The sequence below is a fragment of the Marmota flaviventris genome, chromosome 3 (genome assembly GCF_047511675.1).
Source record: "Marmota flaviventris isolate mMarFla1 chromosome 3, mMarFla1.hap1, whole genome shotgun sequence".
NCBI classification, from domain to species: domain Eukaryota; kingdom Metazoa; phylum Chordata; class Mammalia; order Rodentia; family Sciuridae; genus Marmota; species Marmota flaviventris.
This window is the reverse complement of record NC_092500.1, coordinates 22,187,024-22,202,728: the sequence shown is the minus strand read 5'-3', so window position 1 is coordinate 22,202,728 and position 15,705 is coordinate 22,187,024. Positions and strand designations below refer to the sequence as shown.

The following is a 15,705-nucleotide window of genomic DNA, read 5'->3' as shown; positions in this document are numbered from 1 at the left end:
GGAATCACTTAAATGTCAATCTCTAGTAATGTCTTCTGTCTACATAAGATCAAATTCCTCATTCCTGGTGTGTGGGGCCCTGGAGAAGTGGGTGTTTGTGCACTTTTCCACCTTTGTCTGCCACTATTTCCCTTCCTGCACCTTCTACTCCTGAATTCTTCCTGGGCCTTTTGCTATGCAGGAAGGGCAGTGTTGGGGTGGGGCATGGAGGATGGGAAGGGGCGGGACAGGGTTGCTAGAATGGGATGATGCTGGTGATAACTATAAATTAGCATGCCTGTAAATTAGAACCATATTCTTGGCAAACCCACCTTCATCCTACACATACTTCCTAAATGTCCCAATCCTACATGTGTGACAGAACTCAGGTCAGGTTTCTGCCAAGTCTTTGGATGGACTGAGATCACACACTACTTAGTGGTAAAGCCAAGTTGAAAAGCAGTCCACCCTACTTGAGGAAATGGGCTCTTCTGAGAGGCTTTTTGATAAAGAAGTAATTGAAAATTTAATCTGTGCCTCCTTTTGAGGGGGGTTTACTCGGGTTTGAATCCAGGGGTGCTTTCCCCATGAGCTACATTTCTAGTCCTTTTTATTTTGAGGCATGGTCTTGCTAAGTTGCAGAGCCTAGCCTCATACTTGGCATCCTCCTGCCTCCGCCTTCCAAATCACTGGAATTATAGGTGTGTGGCATTGCAGCCAGCTTGTGACTCTTTAAGTATATTGTCTTTCTCATTCTTATAACTTTATAAATTGCATTGGGCCTTACTTAGGATTCTGCCTATTTGTACCCCCAGTTATAATTTTAGGTGGCAGTCTCCCTTCTTGAAGCAGGTGAAATTAGAGAGTTTTAAAATCTTGCCTAATTTTTTTTTTCAGTGCTGGGGATTGAACCCAGGGACTTGCTCAGGTACGGCAAGCACTCTACTATCTGAGCTATACCCCCAGTCCATGCCAGAAATTTTGTATAACTTGAACCTACTGCCTTCTGCATCACTGAGCTATATCCCCAACCCAGCTAAGATTTTATAGAGCATGTTTTGTAGATTGTTAGATATCATCTCACTGATTCTCATAATCTTCAATATGTGTTATTTCCATCCAGAAACAGAAAATTTACAAGGCCTAATACAAAATGAAAAATTCAGAGTTCTTTTTTTGGGGGGGCAGGGGCAGGGGTGGTAACCAGGGATTGAACTCAGGGGTACTTGGCCACTGAATCACATCCCCAGCCCTATTTTGTATTTTTTTTAAAAATATATATATTTTTAAATTGTAGATAGAACAATAACTTCATTTTATTTTTATGTGGTGCTGAGGACTGAACTCAGTGCCTCATGCTAGATGAGGATGCTACCACTGAGCCACAACCCCAGCCCCCGCTATTTTGTATTTTATTTAGGGACAGGTTCTCACCAAGTTGCTTAGTGCCTCACTTTTGCTGAGTCTGGCTTTGAACTCATGATCCTCTTTTCTCAGGCTCCCTAGACACTGGGATTACAGGCATGTGCTACTGCACCCAGTTCAGACTTCTTTGTTCATAAATTTATTAAAACTTATTTATTTATTTGGTACTGGGGATTGAACCCAGGGCCTTGTGCATGCAAGGCAAACATTCTACCAACTGAGCTATATCCCCAGCCCAAAAAGTTTTTAAATGGCATCTTGAACCAAGCATCAGAGCCTGTGTAATTGCACAGGTAATGAGCCAATGAGACCAGCTCTGCCCCTCTCTTACATTTAAGAAACAGGTTTAGTAAAGATGAAGTAAATTCCCAATATAACTGCATCAGAGCTAAGAAAATGTTAAGGGCAAGATTTCTTTTTTTTTTTTTTTTAAACATATTTATTTATTTAGTTAGTTATTGACAGACACAACATCTTTGTTGGTATGTGGTGCTGAGGATGGAACCCGGGCCACACGCATGCCAAAAGAGCGTGCTACCGCTTGAGCCACATCCCCAGCCCCTAAGGGCAAGATTTCTAACAGGTGTTGCTGTAGAATAAAAACTTTGCTTTAAAGGAAATAAGAAAATAGTTTATCTGAGTCAAATATGAGTGACATGGCCTGTGAACACAAATTTATGTTACCCTGAGCAACATATTCAGGGTAACTGAAATTGTAGCAGAAGTGGTTACATGAAGTTTGATAGTCACAGACAACAAGAAAGTCATAAATGAACACGTTTACCAATTATATTGGCTGCATACAACAAAGAGAAAAGTGAGAATCTCTTCTATTAGTTTTAGATGTTATCTTTTAGCATTCTTAGCTAGATGTAATCTTTTATTTTTTTAAGGGCTAGGGACTAAACCCAGGGCCTTGTGCATGTGAGGCAAGCACTCTTACCAACTGAGCTATATCCCCAGCCCTATCTCTTGTTATTCTTAGCTCCAGAGTTGGTGGAACCTAGGAAGCTAAAGACACTTAGGTTTAACAATACTGGAATGTAGTCACTGGGGAGGCTGGCAGACCAGATACAGTGGTTGGTAGTAAATAGGTAGTATAAGAGACTAAAAACAGCCAAAGTCAATTTGGGATCTGAATCTGTAACATTCTTCCTCTCCACACTGAGATGTTATAGTCATTCAAAAACAGTTCGCAGGATTTTTAACACAGATTGGCCTCTTTAGAGAATAGATTTAGCCCCTACTAAACTCTCAACTAAACTAGGTTCCTCCTTACTGAACTGAGTCTAATGAAGATTTTATAAATGTATTTTACACACACACACACAAATCAGCTGTCACTTTCACTCTAGCACAGTTCTGTTCTCCCATGTGTTAAGCATTTATTGGGTATTTTAATATGCTTTGTAGACTCCTGTGATAAAGCAACAAGCTATCTTTGTCTCTTTTTAGAGTTCCTGCTGCACATTTCCTTTCAAACTATTCTCCCTTAGTCTAATGAAATATGAGGCAGGCCTATGTTTAATATCAGTGAATTAAACTTTAAAAAAGGAAATACCAGAATGGCAGAAGTTGTAATGTCCCAACTGCAACACCTAAATAATATACAGTCAAGCATTTATTCTATTTTATTTTATTTTAGGTGATCACCATATAATGGAAACCAAACGTAAAGAACCGAACTCCTGGAGTCAAGGAGAGACACCTGAAGGTGAAGGGACAAAGAGTAGATCACGAGTCCTAGTTAAGCACAACTCAAAAACCCAGCCCGGAATGCGCGCCTGCGCAGTACGAATCCTCCTGCGCACAAGCTGGGCCGGAAGGGCTGAGGCGGGCGGGGGCGGGGATAGAGTTGCTAGGAGAACGCGATGACGCTATGGGCCCCCGTGCTCTTTTCTACCAATAGGCGACGCGTGCCGCAGTGACGCGCTGAGTGCGTCATGCTGACGACGCGCGAAGGGCACGGATCTGAGGACCCGGAGGACATTCGGCCTCTATGAGCCGCAGCCTTTCCGAGGGAGCGGTCTGGTGTTCGCCATCTTAAGGAGTGAGTGTGGTTCGGCCTTCCCCGCGGTGGGTGTTGGGAGCGGAGCCTGGAGCCCCTGTGGGGCAGCTGCTTGGCAGTAGGCCCGGTTGGGCACGGCCTCTTAGGGGAGGCGCCGTGACCTCCTCAAGGGCGCGGAGGCGGGAAGGAAGAAGGCCCCTCTTTGGGTCCCAATGACATTGACGGGCCCCTTGCCTTTCCTTTAACCGCCGCTTCCTCCTCTTTTAGGAAGATGTACTCGTCCGTGGTGCACCTGGCGCGGGCGAACCCCTTCAACGCGCCACACCTGCAGCTGGTGCACGATGGCCTCTCGGGGCCCAGCAGCAGCCCCACCGGGCCCCCAGGTCCTCCCCGACGTTCCCGCAACCTGGCAGCCGCCGCTGTGGAAGGTGAGATCAGACAGCCCCGATGCAGTTGTCAAGGCCACTGTTGCCCCGCTCTGCCTTTGAAGCCTGGGCCTGGCTGGAGGACAGGGAAGGCGCCAGCCCGTTGCACCGCAGTGTATGGCACCACAGTTGCTTGCCCTGGGATGTTACCCTTTTGCCCCGTAGGCTGGTGTCGGATCCTTGGCCCTCCCTCAAGGGCGTGGAAGGGCCTAGGCCCAGCGTCCCTCCGTGACCTCTCTGTCCCCAAGGGAATAGAGGCAGACAAGGCTTCAATAGCATCTTTTCTTCTTTGAGTCTGCCTGGTCAGCAGACTTTGGGTAAAGTCTCCTTCCTAATCGCTGCCCACCTATTGTTCTAACTGTATCACCTGTTCTTTAATTTGCCTTTAATTTTCTTAAAAATATTCTTCCCTAACTCATATTTCCCAAGCTTTAGTTAATGCAAGGTAAATGATCTTTTTTTGTTTTAATGCTACTGGTGGATAAGGTGACTTATGACCCCAGGTAGACAGAGGAGATAATTGGTGGGCATCCCTTTGGGCTTATCTCTTGGGATTCAGGGTGGTTGGGCCCAGCTCTAATTTAATTGTGTGTGTTTTAAATCCCAGTGGAGCGTATATACAGAGAAAACCTGAAAACGGAATTGTAGGAGTCCTGAGAATGTTACCTCCATTGTGCCTGTAAAATGGAAAGTTGTTTTTTACCCCCAGTGATTCATGTGCTTCTGTTGTGTCTTTAGTGTGGATTAAAAGTCCTTACACTCTCATTCTCTTTCAATGTAATAAGTTAAAGCTAACATTTGTATATGACATGTATTTGTAGGAATTGTGTATGCTTATATTGTAGGAGTTCATTAAGGAGGGGTTAGTAATTGATAGTTGCTGGGGTAAACTTTTGAAATTTTCGCAAGCTTGTTACATGTCAGGTGCTCTTTCTGAGTTCCGTTTGTATTCTGAAGCTGCTATTTGATGTTTATTTTAATTGAGGGATCCATTAATGTAGAGGATTTTTAAAAATTAATATGGCAAAATAAGAGACAACTAGTATCTCAGACACAAAATCCTAATAATTTTTAAATGATCTGATTTTGACAGTGGATTTCTTGTAATTTGCAATAGACGGAAAGCCACTTAATTTTAAATGTTGGCCAAAACTGTTTAGTACTATTTCACAGGGAAGCAGTTTTCTTTCATCACCATGGCCTTTATCATCTCTAAAGAAGTTCTTACTTTTTTTTTTTTCCCCCCAATCAGAACAGTATAGCTGTGACTATGGATCTGGCAGATTCTTTATCCTTTGTGGACTTGGAGGAATTATTAGTTGTGGCACAACACATACAGCATTGGTTCCTCTAGATCTGGTTAAATGCAGAATGCAGGTTTGTCTTGCATGCTGGACTAAAATATTGTTGAAGCATGGCTGTTGTAAGATGTAGATATCTACTAACAGGCTGTGTGGAAACCTAACTGTCCAGGAGGTAAGTTGATGACCAGTAACAAAAGAGTTTTTTTATTAAAATGCATGGTGTGTCTTATCTTATTACAGAGTACAGTTGTGAATATGGCTCCATGAAGTTTTATGCACTGTGTGGCTTTGGTGGGGTCTTAAGTTGTGGGCTGACACACACTGCTGTCGTTCCCCTGGATTTAGTGAAATGTCGTATGCAGGTTTGTATTGAGATGATGACATTCAGCATATCTTTTCTATGTGATTTAATTCTAAGTAATCTTCAAGGGTTTCCCAAATGAAAAGAATTTGAAGGTATTACAACTTGCTAGAAGCTTCAGTAGGAAACCAAACCCTATTTTTTTTTTTTAAAAAAAAACTATGTGGTGTTTATATTTTTAGTGTTTTAAATCCATGGAATGCCTCTTTCTAGAAAGCATGGGTAGATTATTCACTCTCCGAGATAAATGACTCTTTGCTACTGGTTTTCAGTTCTGACTAGAGTAGCCTTTCAAGGCCTCCTGGTTCTTTATGCCCCAAATAATCACCCTTCAAGCAGTTATATTAATGCAGGTAATCAGTCTTTGTATGCTAATGTGAAGTGACTTTTAAGTCCCTAAATATTGATAAGACCAAGGCATAGAGTTCATGTGAGTTTTTTTTTTTTTTAACATTTTTTTAGTTGTAGATGAACACAATATCCTTATTTATTTTTATATGGTGCTGAAGTTCAAAGCCAGTGCCTCACATGTGCTAGGTAAGCGCTCTACCACTGAGCCACAACCCCAGCCCCTAATTTTTAAAAAATGATCTTGATTATCTTAGTATGAAAAGTTTGTGGGCTTAGTTATTTGTATATCTATTTGTTTTCTTAAGATTTGAATATATTTTAATTAAGATTATTGAAACAAAAATAATCAAACATCAAAAATGTATTTGTCCCAAACAGGATTAGAAGTCTACTTACCTAAAAGAGAAAGGAGGTGAAATATTAGGAAGGAGAGAGAGGAAGGTGATGTAAACCAGCCCTTGTAGTACTGGCAGAAATAGTGAGATAAGCTTTTTCCCGTTTGTTAACAGAATGGATATGAAATGTGCCTTTGCTAAAACTTATTGAATGTCTCTGGAAGTGAATTTAATTTTTTAAGTCAAAGAGGTTCTTATTGCATTGATGTATCTTCTAAAATCGTTTATTGTCTAATTCATAATACTTTATAATCTGCTTAGAGGACTTAGCATATCAGGAATACAGACTTACCTATTATTAAGACAGTAGCTTCAAAACTAGTTTTTTAAAAATAATGGGAATTATGCCAGGAATGGTGGCATATGCCTGTAATCCCAGTAGCTTGGGAGACTGAAGCAGGAGGATTGAGAGTTCAAAGCCAGCCTCAGCAAAAGTGAGGCGCTAAGAAACTCAGTGAGACCCTGTCTCTAAATAAAATATAAAATAAGGCTGGGGATGTGACTCAGTGGTTGAATGCCCCTGAGTTCAATCCCCAGTACCAAAAGAAAAAGAAAAAAGTAATAATGGGAATTAGATGGTAAGAAACCATCAGTTTTTTTTTGTTGTTGTTGGAATTTTACCCTCTTAACTATCCCTCCAAGATTTATGACTCAGCTTAATGTATAAAAAGTTTCCATTTATAAAAGACATAGATATTAACCTGATAGTGTGTTAGAACTCTTATTTCCCTTGTGTAGTTACTGAAATTTTATTTTAGAACCAAAAGGGAAAAAACTATATGAGAAGTGTTAAATCTTTGTTGCATTTAATTTTTTTTTCCTTCTTTTACATAAAGGTGGACCCCCAGAAGTACAAAGGCATATTTAATGGATTCTCAGTTACACTTAAGGAAGATGGTGTTCGTGGTTTGGCTAAAGGATGGGCTCCAACTTTCATTGGCTACTCTATGCAAGGGCTTTGCAAGTTTGGCTTTTATGAAGTCTTCAAAGTCTTGTATAGCAACATGCTTGGTGAGGTATGTGATTTAACTTTTAAACTGAAAGTCTTAAATAATTTCTTAGCTTTTGGTTGACTCAACTTATTTTACAACTGAAGAAATGGTCCTCCAAAGAGTAAGCAATCTATTTCAAGTCATAGGCTGTTTTAGCAGAGACAGGATGAGAAACAAAAGCATTTCATAAAATTTCAGTGCTCTTTTCCTTTTGTAGTGTTGCTTTCTAAATAATTTGGATTGAGGTTCACTTTTTTTAAAAAGGAGGATTCTGGGATTCCTTTGTGTAGGGCTAACTATACCTTGCAACCAGATATTCAAAAAATGTTCACATTTGGTTCATGAAGTTACAACTTATGAGATACAACATATATTAAGTCTCATATTGTGTGTTATCTAGGGACTGACTGTGTGATAAATACAAAGGTCTGAAATTATCACTTAAATTGAAAATAGCCAATGCTCCAGCAATTTACATGCCTCCTTATGTTTTGTTTTTTAGGAGAATGCCTATCTCTGGCGCACATCACTGTATTTGGCTGCTTCTGCCAGTGCTGAATTCTTTGCTGACATTGCCCTGGCTCCTATGGAAGCTACTAAAGTTCGGATTCAAACCCAACCAGGTTATGCCAACACTTTGAGGGATGCAGCTCCCAAAATGTATAAGGAAGAAGGCTTAAAAGCGTAAGTAAACACTTGGCTAAAATTACTTTCATTGCTTAGCATTAAGCCCAGCAGACTTACTGTCTCTATTATGTTATTTAATGTTATCTTTTTTTAAAATATTTAATTTTTTTTTAGTTGTAGTTGGACCAATACCTATATTTTCACTTATTTATTTTTATGTGGTGCTGAGGATCGAACCCAGCATCCCACACATGTGAGATGAGCGCTCTACTGCTGAGCCACAACACCAGTCCTTAATGTCTTCTTTACCCATGTCTAGAACCTAAATTCTAGGGGCAAAAGTTCTGTTAGTACATGGTTTGAGCCCTGAATTAAGCCCAGACATTTACTGTTTGGCCCAAATATTTACTATTTGCTTTTGAGAGAACTTGTTAGATCTCATGTGATCCATTCATAGTTAAGAATTTGCCTGTAGTCAGGCCACAACATGCTTCCTTAGATCCACCTTTGTGGATGAGTCTTGAGCTGAGTTCTACTTGTAAACTTTTGTTTCTTGTAGTTTCCAGTCAAAGAACATCCGGCAACTTTTTTGGTTGTATAGTCAAAGGTGCTTGAGTCATTGGCATGTGAAATCAATATACCTGCATGCTAGTCTAAGGTTCTGATAGAAATGGCATGCAGTTATGCTGTCATTTTTTACTATCAGGACTCGATTGGTATGCGGACACTTAAGTTAATGATGAAAATATCAGCTAGATTAACATATGCAAATGTATAAATAAGTCTCCTAATTTCCTAGATTCTACAAAGGAGTTGCTCCTCTCTGGATGAGACAGATACCATACACCATGATGAAGTTTGCCTGCTTTGAACGTACTGTTGAAGCATTGTACAAGTTTGTGGTTCCTAAGCCCCGAAGTGAATGTACAAAGGCAGAACAGCTGGTTGTAACGTTTGTGGCAGGTTACATAGGTACGAGTTATTTGGAACACATTTTTCTGTGAAATTAGGGGCTAATAATTGTTTTCATTATTGACCTCTTTTGTGGGGAAAAAGTATTCCAAAGGTTACAAAGCGGCTTTATCTTCCCATAATGTTTGTTTTTTTTTTTTTTTTTTTGATACACGGTTGAAATCAGGGGCACTTAATCACTGAGGCACATCCCCAGCCCTTTTTTAGAGATAGGGTCTCACTGAGTTGCTTAGGACCTCCTCAAGTTCCTGAGGCTGGCTTTGTAATCATGATCCTCTTGCTTCAGCCTCTAGAGCCACTGGGATTACAGGCATGCACCATTGTGCCCATTTTCCCATAACATTTTATATGTCCTTTTGGATTCATAAGTATTTTCTAACTAATCTAAAAGGATTGTTTTATGGTTAGGCTTGGGAATATATGTATTGATCTGCACCATTTTACAAAAAATTTATCAAAAACTGTTTTTTGGGTACCTGGGATTGAACCCAGGTACTCAAAAGGGGCGCTTTACCACTGGGTCACATTCCATCCGTTTTCACTTTTTATTTTGAGATATGGGATCTTGATAAGTTGCCATGATTACAACAGATTTTTTTTTTTTTTTTTAAAGAGAGAGAATTTTATTTATTTATTTATTTTTTATTGGTTGTTCAAAACATTACAAAGCTCATGACATATCATCTTTCATACATTTGACTCAATTGGGTTATGAACTCCCACTTTTACCCCAAATACAAATTGCAGAATCACATCGGTTACACACTCACATTTTTACATAATGGCATATTAGTGACTGTTGTATTCTGCTACCTTTCCTATCCCCTACTATCCCCCCTCCCCTCCCCTCCCATCTTCCCTCTCTACCTCATCTGCTGTTGTTCAATTCTCTCTCTCTCGAGAGAGAATTTTAATATTTATTTTTTAGTTATCGGCGGACACAACATCTTTGTTTGTATGTGGTGCTGAGGATCGAACCCGGGCTGCACGCATGCCAGGCGAGCGCGCTACCGCTTGAGCCACATCCCCAGCGACAACAGATTTTTTTTTTTAAGATATTTATTTTTTAGTTGTAGTTGGACACAATACCTTTATTTCACTTATTTTTATGTGGTGCTGAAGATCGAACCCAGGGTCTCACACATGCGAGGCGAGCGCTCTACCGCTGAGCCACAACTCCAGCCCACAACAAATTTTTAATAAAGAGAAGTATTGACTAAAATCTGAATAATAAAAACTGAAAGAATTGTTCAGTTTTATATAGAATAGACTGCTTTATAATCTACCAGTCTCACCTGAATTCTTTATCTCTTTCTCCTTTTTTTTTTTTTTTAAATAATGAGGTCTTACTATGTTGCCAACGTCTTGAACTCCTAGGCTAAAGAGAACCTCCTTCCTCAACCTCCCGAGTAGTGGGCCTATAGGCCTATGCCACCATGTCCAGCTAAAATCTGGTTTTCTCAATAAAATTATAAGTTTATTCTCAGAGGCATGGAAAAGGGAGGCTGACTATGATTTGAATTTTTTTTAACTGATTCATATTGAATCATTTATCTTAACTTTTTTTTCAGCTGGAGTCTTTTGTGCAATTGTTTCTCACCCTGCTGATTCTGTAGTGTCTGTGCTGAATAAAGAGAAAGGTAGCAGTGCTTCTCAAGTCCTTCAGAGACTTGGATTTAAAGGTAAGGTGAATTTTTTTCCTCCTGATTAGAGAAAGAACAACACTTGGGTATATTGCATTTTTTTTCATTCATATTTCCTGTTTGAACCAGGTGTGTGGAAGGGACTCTTTGCCCGTATCATCATGATTGGTACTCTTACTGCACTACAGTGGTTCATCTATGACTCTGTGAAGGTCTACTTCAGGCTCCCTCGCCCTCCTCCACCTGAGATGCCAGAGTCTCTGAAGAAGAAGCTTGGGTTAACTCAGTAAATAGAATCAAAGTAAATGGACTGAATCTGCTTGTTGATCAGTGTTGAAGAAAGTGCAAAAGGAACTTTTATATATTTGACAGTGTAGGAAATTCCTGATATATAATCACTGTAGGACCCTTGCATAAGGCAAGAGTTTCAAACTTAACTGCTGAAATAAACCCATCTGTTCGTGATTTATCTGTTGAGAGTTTTTTTTGTTGTTGTGTTGTACTAAGGAGTGAATCCAGGAGTGTGCTGCCTCTCAGCTACTACCCCTGGCCCTTTTTAATTTTACTTTGAGACAGGGTCTTGCTAAATTGTCTGGTCTGGCTTTGAACTTGCAATCTTTTGCTTCTGCTTCGGCCTCTGAATTTGCTGGGATTATAGGCATGTGCTACTGTGCCCAACATGTTAATAATTATTTTAAAACTATAGTGTTTTTAAAGATTTAACCCTGAAATAGTTGGAAAGAATTAAGTATGAATTAAGACCGCCTGGGGGAAAAAAGCAAACTAATTATTGGTGGTTGACTAGTCTGTATTTATAAAGTGTCGCGTCTCAGTTTTTAATTTTTTTTTTTTGTAGTTGTAGATGGGGACAGCATGCCTTCATTTTATTTGCTTATTTTTTTTATGTGGTGCTGAGGATTGAACCCAGTGTCTCACACATACTAGGCAAATGCTCTGCCACTGAGTCACAACCTCAGCCCATGTCTCCAGTTTTCTCATTCAAAAAGTTCCATTTTAAGAGACATTCTAAATCTTCAAAAATGTGATTTAGTAGTTAGATATGGCTATTCATTTTTGGTTTTATTTTGACTAACTAATTTCAGCATGAAATCAAATTTTCACAGCCTGTACTATTTAAAAAATTTTTTTTTAGTTGTTATGAATCTTCTTTAATTATTTATTTATATGCAATGCTGAGACTCGAACCCAGGGCCTCACACATGTGAGGCAGACCCCCTACCACTGAGCCACAACCCAGGCCAGCCTGGAGTTTTGAATTTGGGGGCACTCAACCACTGAGCCCAAATTTGTATTTTATTTAGAGACGTGGTCTCACTGAGTTGCTTAGACCCTCGCTAATGCTGAGGCTGGCTTTGAACTCATGATTCTCCTGTCTCAGCCTCCTGAGCTGCTGGGATTACAGGTGTGTGCCACCATACCTAGCAGTCTATACTACTTTTTTTTTAATCTTTTAATTTTTTTTTTTGTAGATGTTGATGGACCTTTATTTTTTTTCTTTCTTTATTTATATGTGGTATTAAGAATTGAACCTAGTACCTCACATGTTAGGCAAGTGCTCTACCACTGAGTCACAGACCCAGCCCCAACCTGTACTATTTTTAATGCTAATATATTTGTTGATCCTTTTTTAGTAAAAGAAGGTAATCCAAATTAGGCTAATTCCCAGAATGATAGTAAAGGACCAAAACAATTGATATTTGATAACCTAATTCTCTTCACACAAATCTGAGTTTATAAATTACAGGAAATTTAATTTTGGTTTTGGTTTTCAAAAAAAGTTGCTGCTTGAAAACCGAACTAGGTGAATGCATTTTACCTTGAGGTTGTTAGGTATAGTATCTGGGTAGTTTTAAACAAGCTCTAATACAGATGGTGACTTCAGATAAGAAATTTCTAAGTTTTCAAGTGAGAAAAAGAAATGTTCTTCCATATCCTAAGGTTAGTGAACTAAATTTAGAAGCCAGATACATCTAGTTGCATGTTAACTTTATATCATGACCTTATCTCATCGATGCAACAGAGAGAAAAGGAAGAATTGCAGGTGCAAAATTGGACCAAAGTATTAAAAGGTAGAGTAAGGGGTCTTATTAGCCCAACCATGTGGTGGCTATGGTACTTTACAGTATTAACAGTGTGTTAGTTATTGTTGTAGAACAGTGCTCACATTTAATGGTATAATATCTCAAACTTCCTTTGGGTTTGAAATTCAGGAGTATCTGCTGGATTCTTCTGGCTGTGGGTCTTATGAAGGTCTTAAGCTTTTCACTTTTCTGGGCTGGAAAGGTGCTCTTAACCTTGTTAGTGCCTCAGCCTTTCCATAGCATCTAAGCTCAGAAGCCTCAGAACACCGTGCCTTGGTGGGCCTTTCAGGGCTCTGGTGGAATGAAGTTGAAGCTGACATTTTTAGGACTTGACCTTCAAGGTCACCTTAACACAACTTCCATCATACTCTAGGTTATTAAGAATCCAGATTTAAGGGAAAATAAGGGTAGACTCTGTTGCTGGGAGGAATGTCAGCCACAAGTTGGAATTAAAAATAACATTGAGGGCTGGGGATGTGGCTCAAGCGGTAGGGCGCCTGGCATGCGTGCGGCCCGGGTTCGATCCTCAGCACCACATACAAACAAAGATGTTGTGTCCGCCGATAACTAAAAAAATAAATATTAAAATTCTCTCTCTCACTTTAAAAAAAAAATAATAATAATAACATTGATGTAGCAACCCCAAAATGAATGGTGGACCTAAAAACTATTCCAGTTACAGTTCAGCTACCTTCCCCACCATGAGGAATTTCCACTGCCAGAATTGCAGGATTCAAGTATTGTTTTCAAGAGATAACAGGTTTTATTTGTGGATATTTGCTTGCTCTCTATAATTAGATGTATTTTCAAGTCATGAATGATAAGTATAAGCCATTTCATCCTCAAAATCCAAGTAAAATTTTGCGAGTTCCCATTCATTTCAGATTTAAATTTAATTTATTAATTATAAAAATACACATTCTAATAAGGAACTTTTAATAGCATACATATTGGTGGTTTTTTTTAACATTTAATAAAATTTCTAATATCAATTCCATGAAGTAAAACCCAGGAGAATGGTAGTTTAGTTGAATTGTGTTGTAATTTAGGGAAAAGGTAGCATTTCATTGAATTGTCTTTTTCAGAGCAATTCAAACCAGGTTTTGCTAAATTATTCCCGCTGAATGACAGGTACAACAAAATTGAACAGAAAATGGAGTAGCAGCTTAATTAAATCACTATTGTGTGAAAGCTTTGTGAAGTGTTTTGGCCATATTTTAAAGTGAATTTAATATTTTTGTGATAGGATTTTTGGAATAGAGAGATCCATAATATTACTGAAGTGTTTGATGCCTGACAAATCTTGTTGAACCCTAAGGTGCTTTACCATGAACTGCATCCCTCGCTCTTTTAATTTTTTTATTTGGAGTCGGGTCTTGCTAAATTGTTGAGGCTGGCCTTGAACTTATGATCTTACTGCCTCAGCCTTTCAAGATGCTTGGATTACATGCATTTTTTTTTAAAAAAAAAGTATAATTGTTTACTGTTTCTTAAAACCAGAGCATTAACTAAACCCCCTTTTAGCTGACAATTCTGTGAGATCAGGAACACTTAATAATAACCAATAGTTACCTAGCTGTGTGTCTGAAGCACCAGTCCGGTTGTTCTGGATATATTGTTTCATAAATGTTTTCAAACGAATGAAACAACTAAAGGAAAATGTATCTGTTTCCTATCTAGAGGAAGAGCTATAGTCCTGGATCCATTAGTTGATCTAAGAGCTAAACTTGAATAGAGAAGGAATAGTCAACCTGTTCTGGAGCTATACCTGTGGCCTAAGAGTCTGAATAATAGACAGAGGTGGAACAGACACATGTCAGAGGTAGATAACTGGTTTACTAATAAGCTAAATCTCATAGCCTTCCTTAAAAGGGAGAGTGTGTGTTGAGATGTGATAATTAACTTTGTCTCAACCTGATGGGACCATGGTACCAAGATATTCGCTCCAGTAATTCTGGATATTTTTTAATGTTTTTTGGCTGAGATTAACATTTAAATCAGTACAGCAGATTGCCCTTCATAATGTGGGTGGCGATACACATTCAATCAGTTGAAGGCCTGAATAGAACAAAGACTGACCTCCTTCTTGAGCAAGAAGGAATTCTGCCAGCAGCTGGCCTTCAGACTTCAACATCAGCTCTTGCCAAGGTCTCCAGCTAATGAGTCACCCTGCAAATTTGGGACTTGCTATCATCCATAATCATGTGAGCCATTTGCTTATAAAAAAATCTATGTACATAAACATTCCTATTGTTTCTATTTTTTTGGAGAAACCTCATTAATACAGAAGGTTCTGGTAATGATGACTCAATTTTTCATAAAAGGATACATAAAACATTTTCTGGTTAGTAGTTTGAAGGAAAGTTGGAGTCTATGTTTAACCTCTTCTATGGCAAAATCCAAGGCTTAGAGATGAGCTGCTCTGGTATGGTAATTAATACTCCTTTTTAGGTACCTAACTCTGCATCTAGACATCCTTTATATTTGGCATTTGAAACTGGGGCTAATATTGTGTGGATTTTTTTTAAAAAGATCTTTTTATATTTTTTCTTTTATAATTTTATTGAAGAGTGATTGATTTCCTCTAAACTGCACATTTTTATTTATCTTGGGGGGGGGATACTGGGGGTTTAACTCAGGGACACTCAACCACTGAGCCACATCCCCAGCCCTATTTTTTTATATTTTATTTATCATTGAGTTGCTTAACACCTCACTTTTGCTGAGGCTGGCTTTGAACTCCCAATCCTCCTATCTCAGCCTCCCCAGATGCTGGGATTATAGGTGTGCACAACCATGCCCTGATAAACTGCAATTTTTTAAAAAAAAAATATTTTTTTAGTTGTAGATGGACACAATCTCTTTATTTTTATGTGGTGCTGAGGTTTGAATGCAGTGCCTCACATGTGCAAGGCTGTACCACTGAGCTACAGCCCCAGTCCTAAACTGCACATTTGTTGTTGTTGATAGACCTTTATTTTATTTATTTATATGTGGTGCTGAGAACCAAATCCAGTTCCTCACACATGCCAGGCAAGTGGGCTACCACTGAGCCCCAGCCCTAAACTGCACATTTTTAAATTGTACAATCTGGTGAGTTTTGATGCATGTATCTACCAAT

At 39.1% G+C, this 15,705-nt stretch overlaps 1 protein-coding gene and 1 non-coding gene across 4 annotated transcripts; both read left to right on the top strand.

Moving 5' to 3' along the window:
- Positions 1-3,346: 3,346 nt before the first annotated feature.
- Slc25a3 (solute carrier family 25 member 3) lies at positions 3,347-10,951 on the top strand. Of its 3 annotated transcripts, none has more exons than XM_027950549.3 (8): positions 3,347-3,454; positions 3,680-3,840; positions 5,382-5,503; positions 7,085-7,264; positions 7,743-7,924; positions 8,667-8,839; positions 10,411-10,521; positions 10,612-10,951. In XM_027950549.3, exons 2-8 carry the CDS (start codon positions 3,684-3,686, stop codon positions 10,770-10,772), a joined length of 1,086 nt encoding a protein of 361 aa, XP_027806350.1. In that variant the 5' UTR covers positions 3,347-3,454; positions 3,680-3,683; the 3' UTR covers positions 10,773-10,951. The 3 variants fall into 3 exon arrangements, with proteins under 3 accessions (XP_027806350.1, XP_034491661.1, XP_071465718.1); XM_034635770.2 differs by lacking the exon at positions 5,382-5,503 and adding an exon at positions 5,090-5,214; XM_071609617.1 differs by lacking the exons at positions 3,347-3,454; positions 3,680-3,840 and adding an exon at positions 5,102-5,214.
- On the top strand, positions 8,352-8,596 carry LOC114088875 (small nucleolar RNA SNORA53). The gene has a single exon (XR_003582078.1). It is a non-coding gene; the product is annotated as a small nucleolar RNA SNORA53 (small nucleolar RNA).
- Positions 10,952-15,705: the final 4,754 nt, after the last annotated feature.

Excerpts from the sequence above, each read along its gene's own strand:
- Slc25a3 (XM_034635770.2), top strand. The coding sequence starts at position 3,684 with ATGTACTCGTCCGTGGTGCACCTGGCGCGGGCGAACCCCTTCAACGCG. Across the intron at positions 7,925-8,666 it reads AAGGAAGAAGGCTTAAAAGC|ATTCTACAAAGGAGTTGCTC; the intron begins GTAAGTAAACAC and ends CTAATTTCCTAG. Across the intron at positions 8,840-10,410 it reads GTTTGTGGCAGGTTACATAG|CTGGAGTCTTTTGTGCAATT; the intron begins GTACGAGTTATT and ends CTTTTTTTTCAG.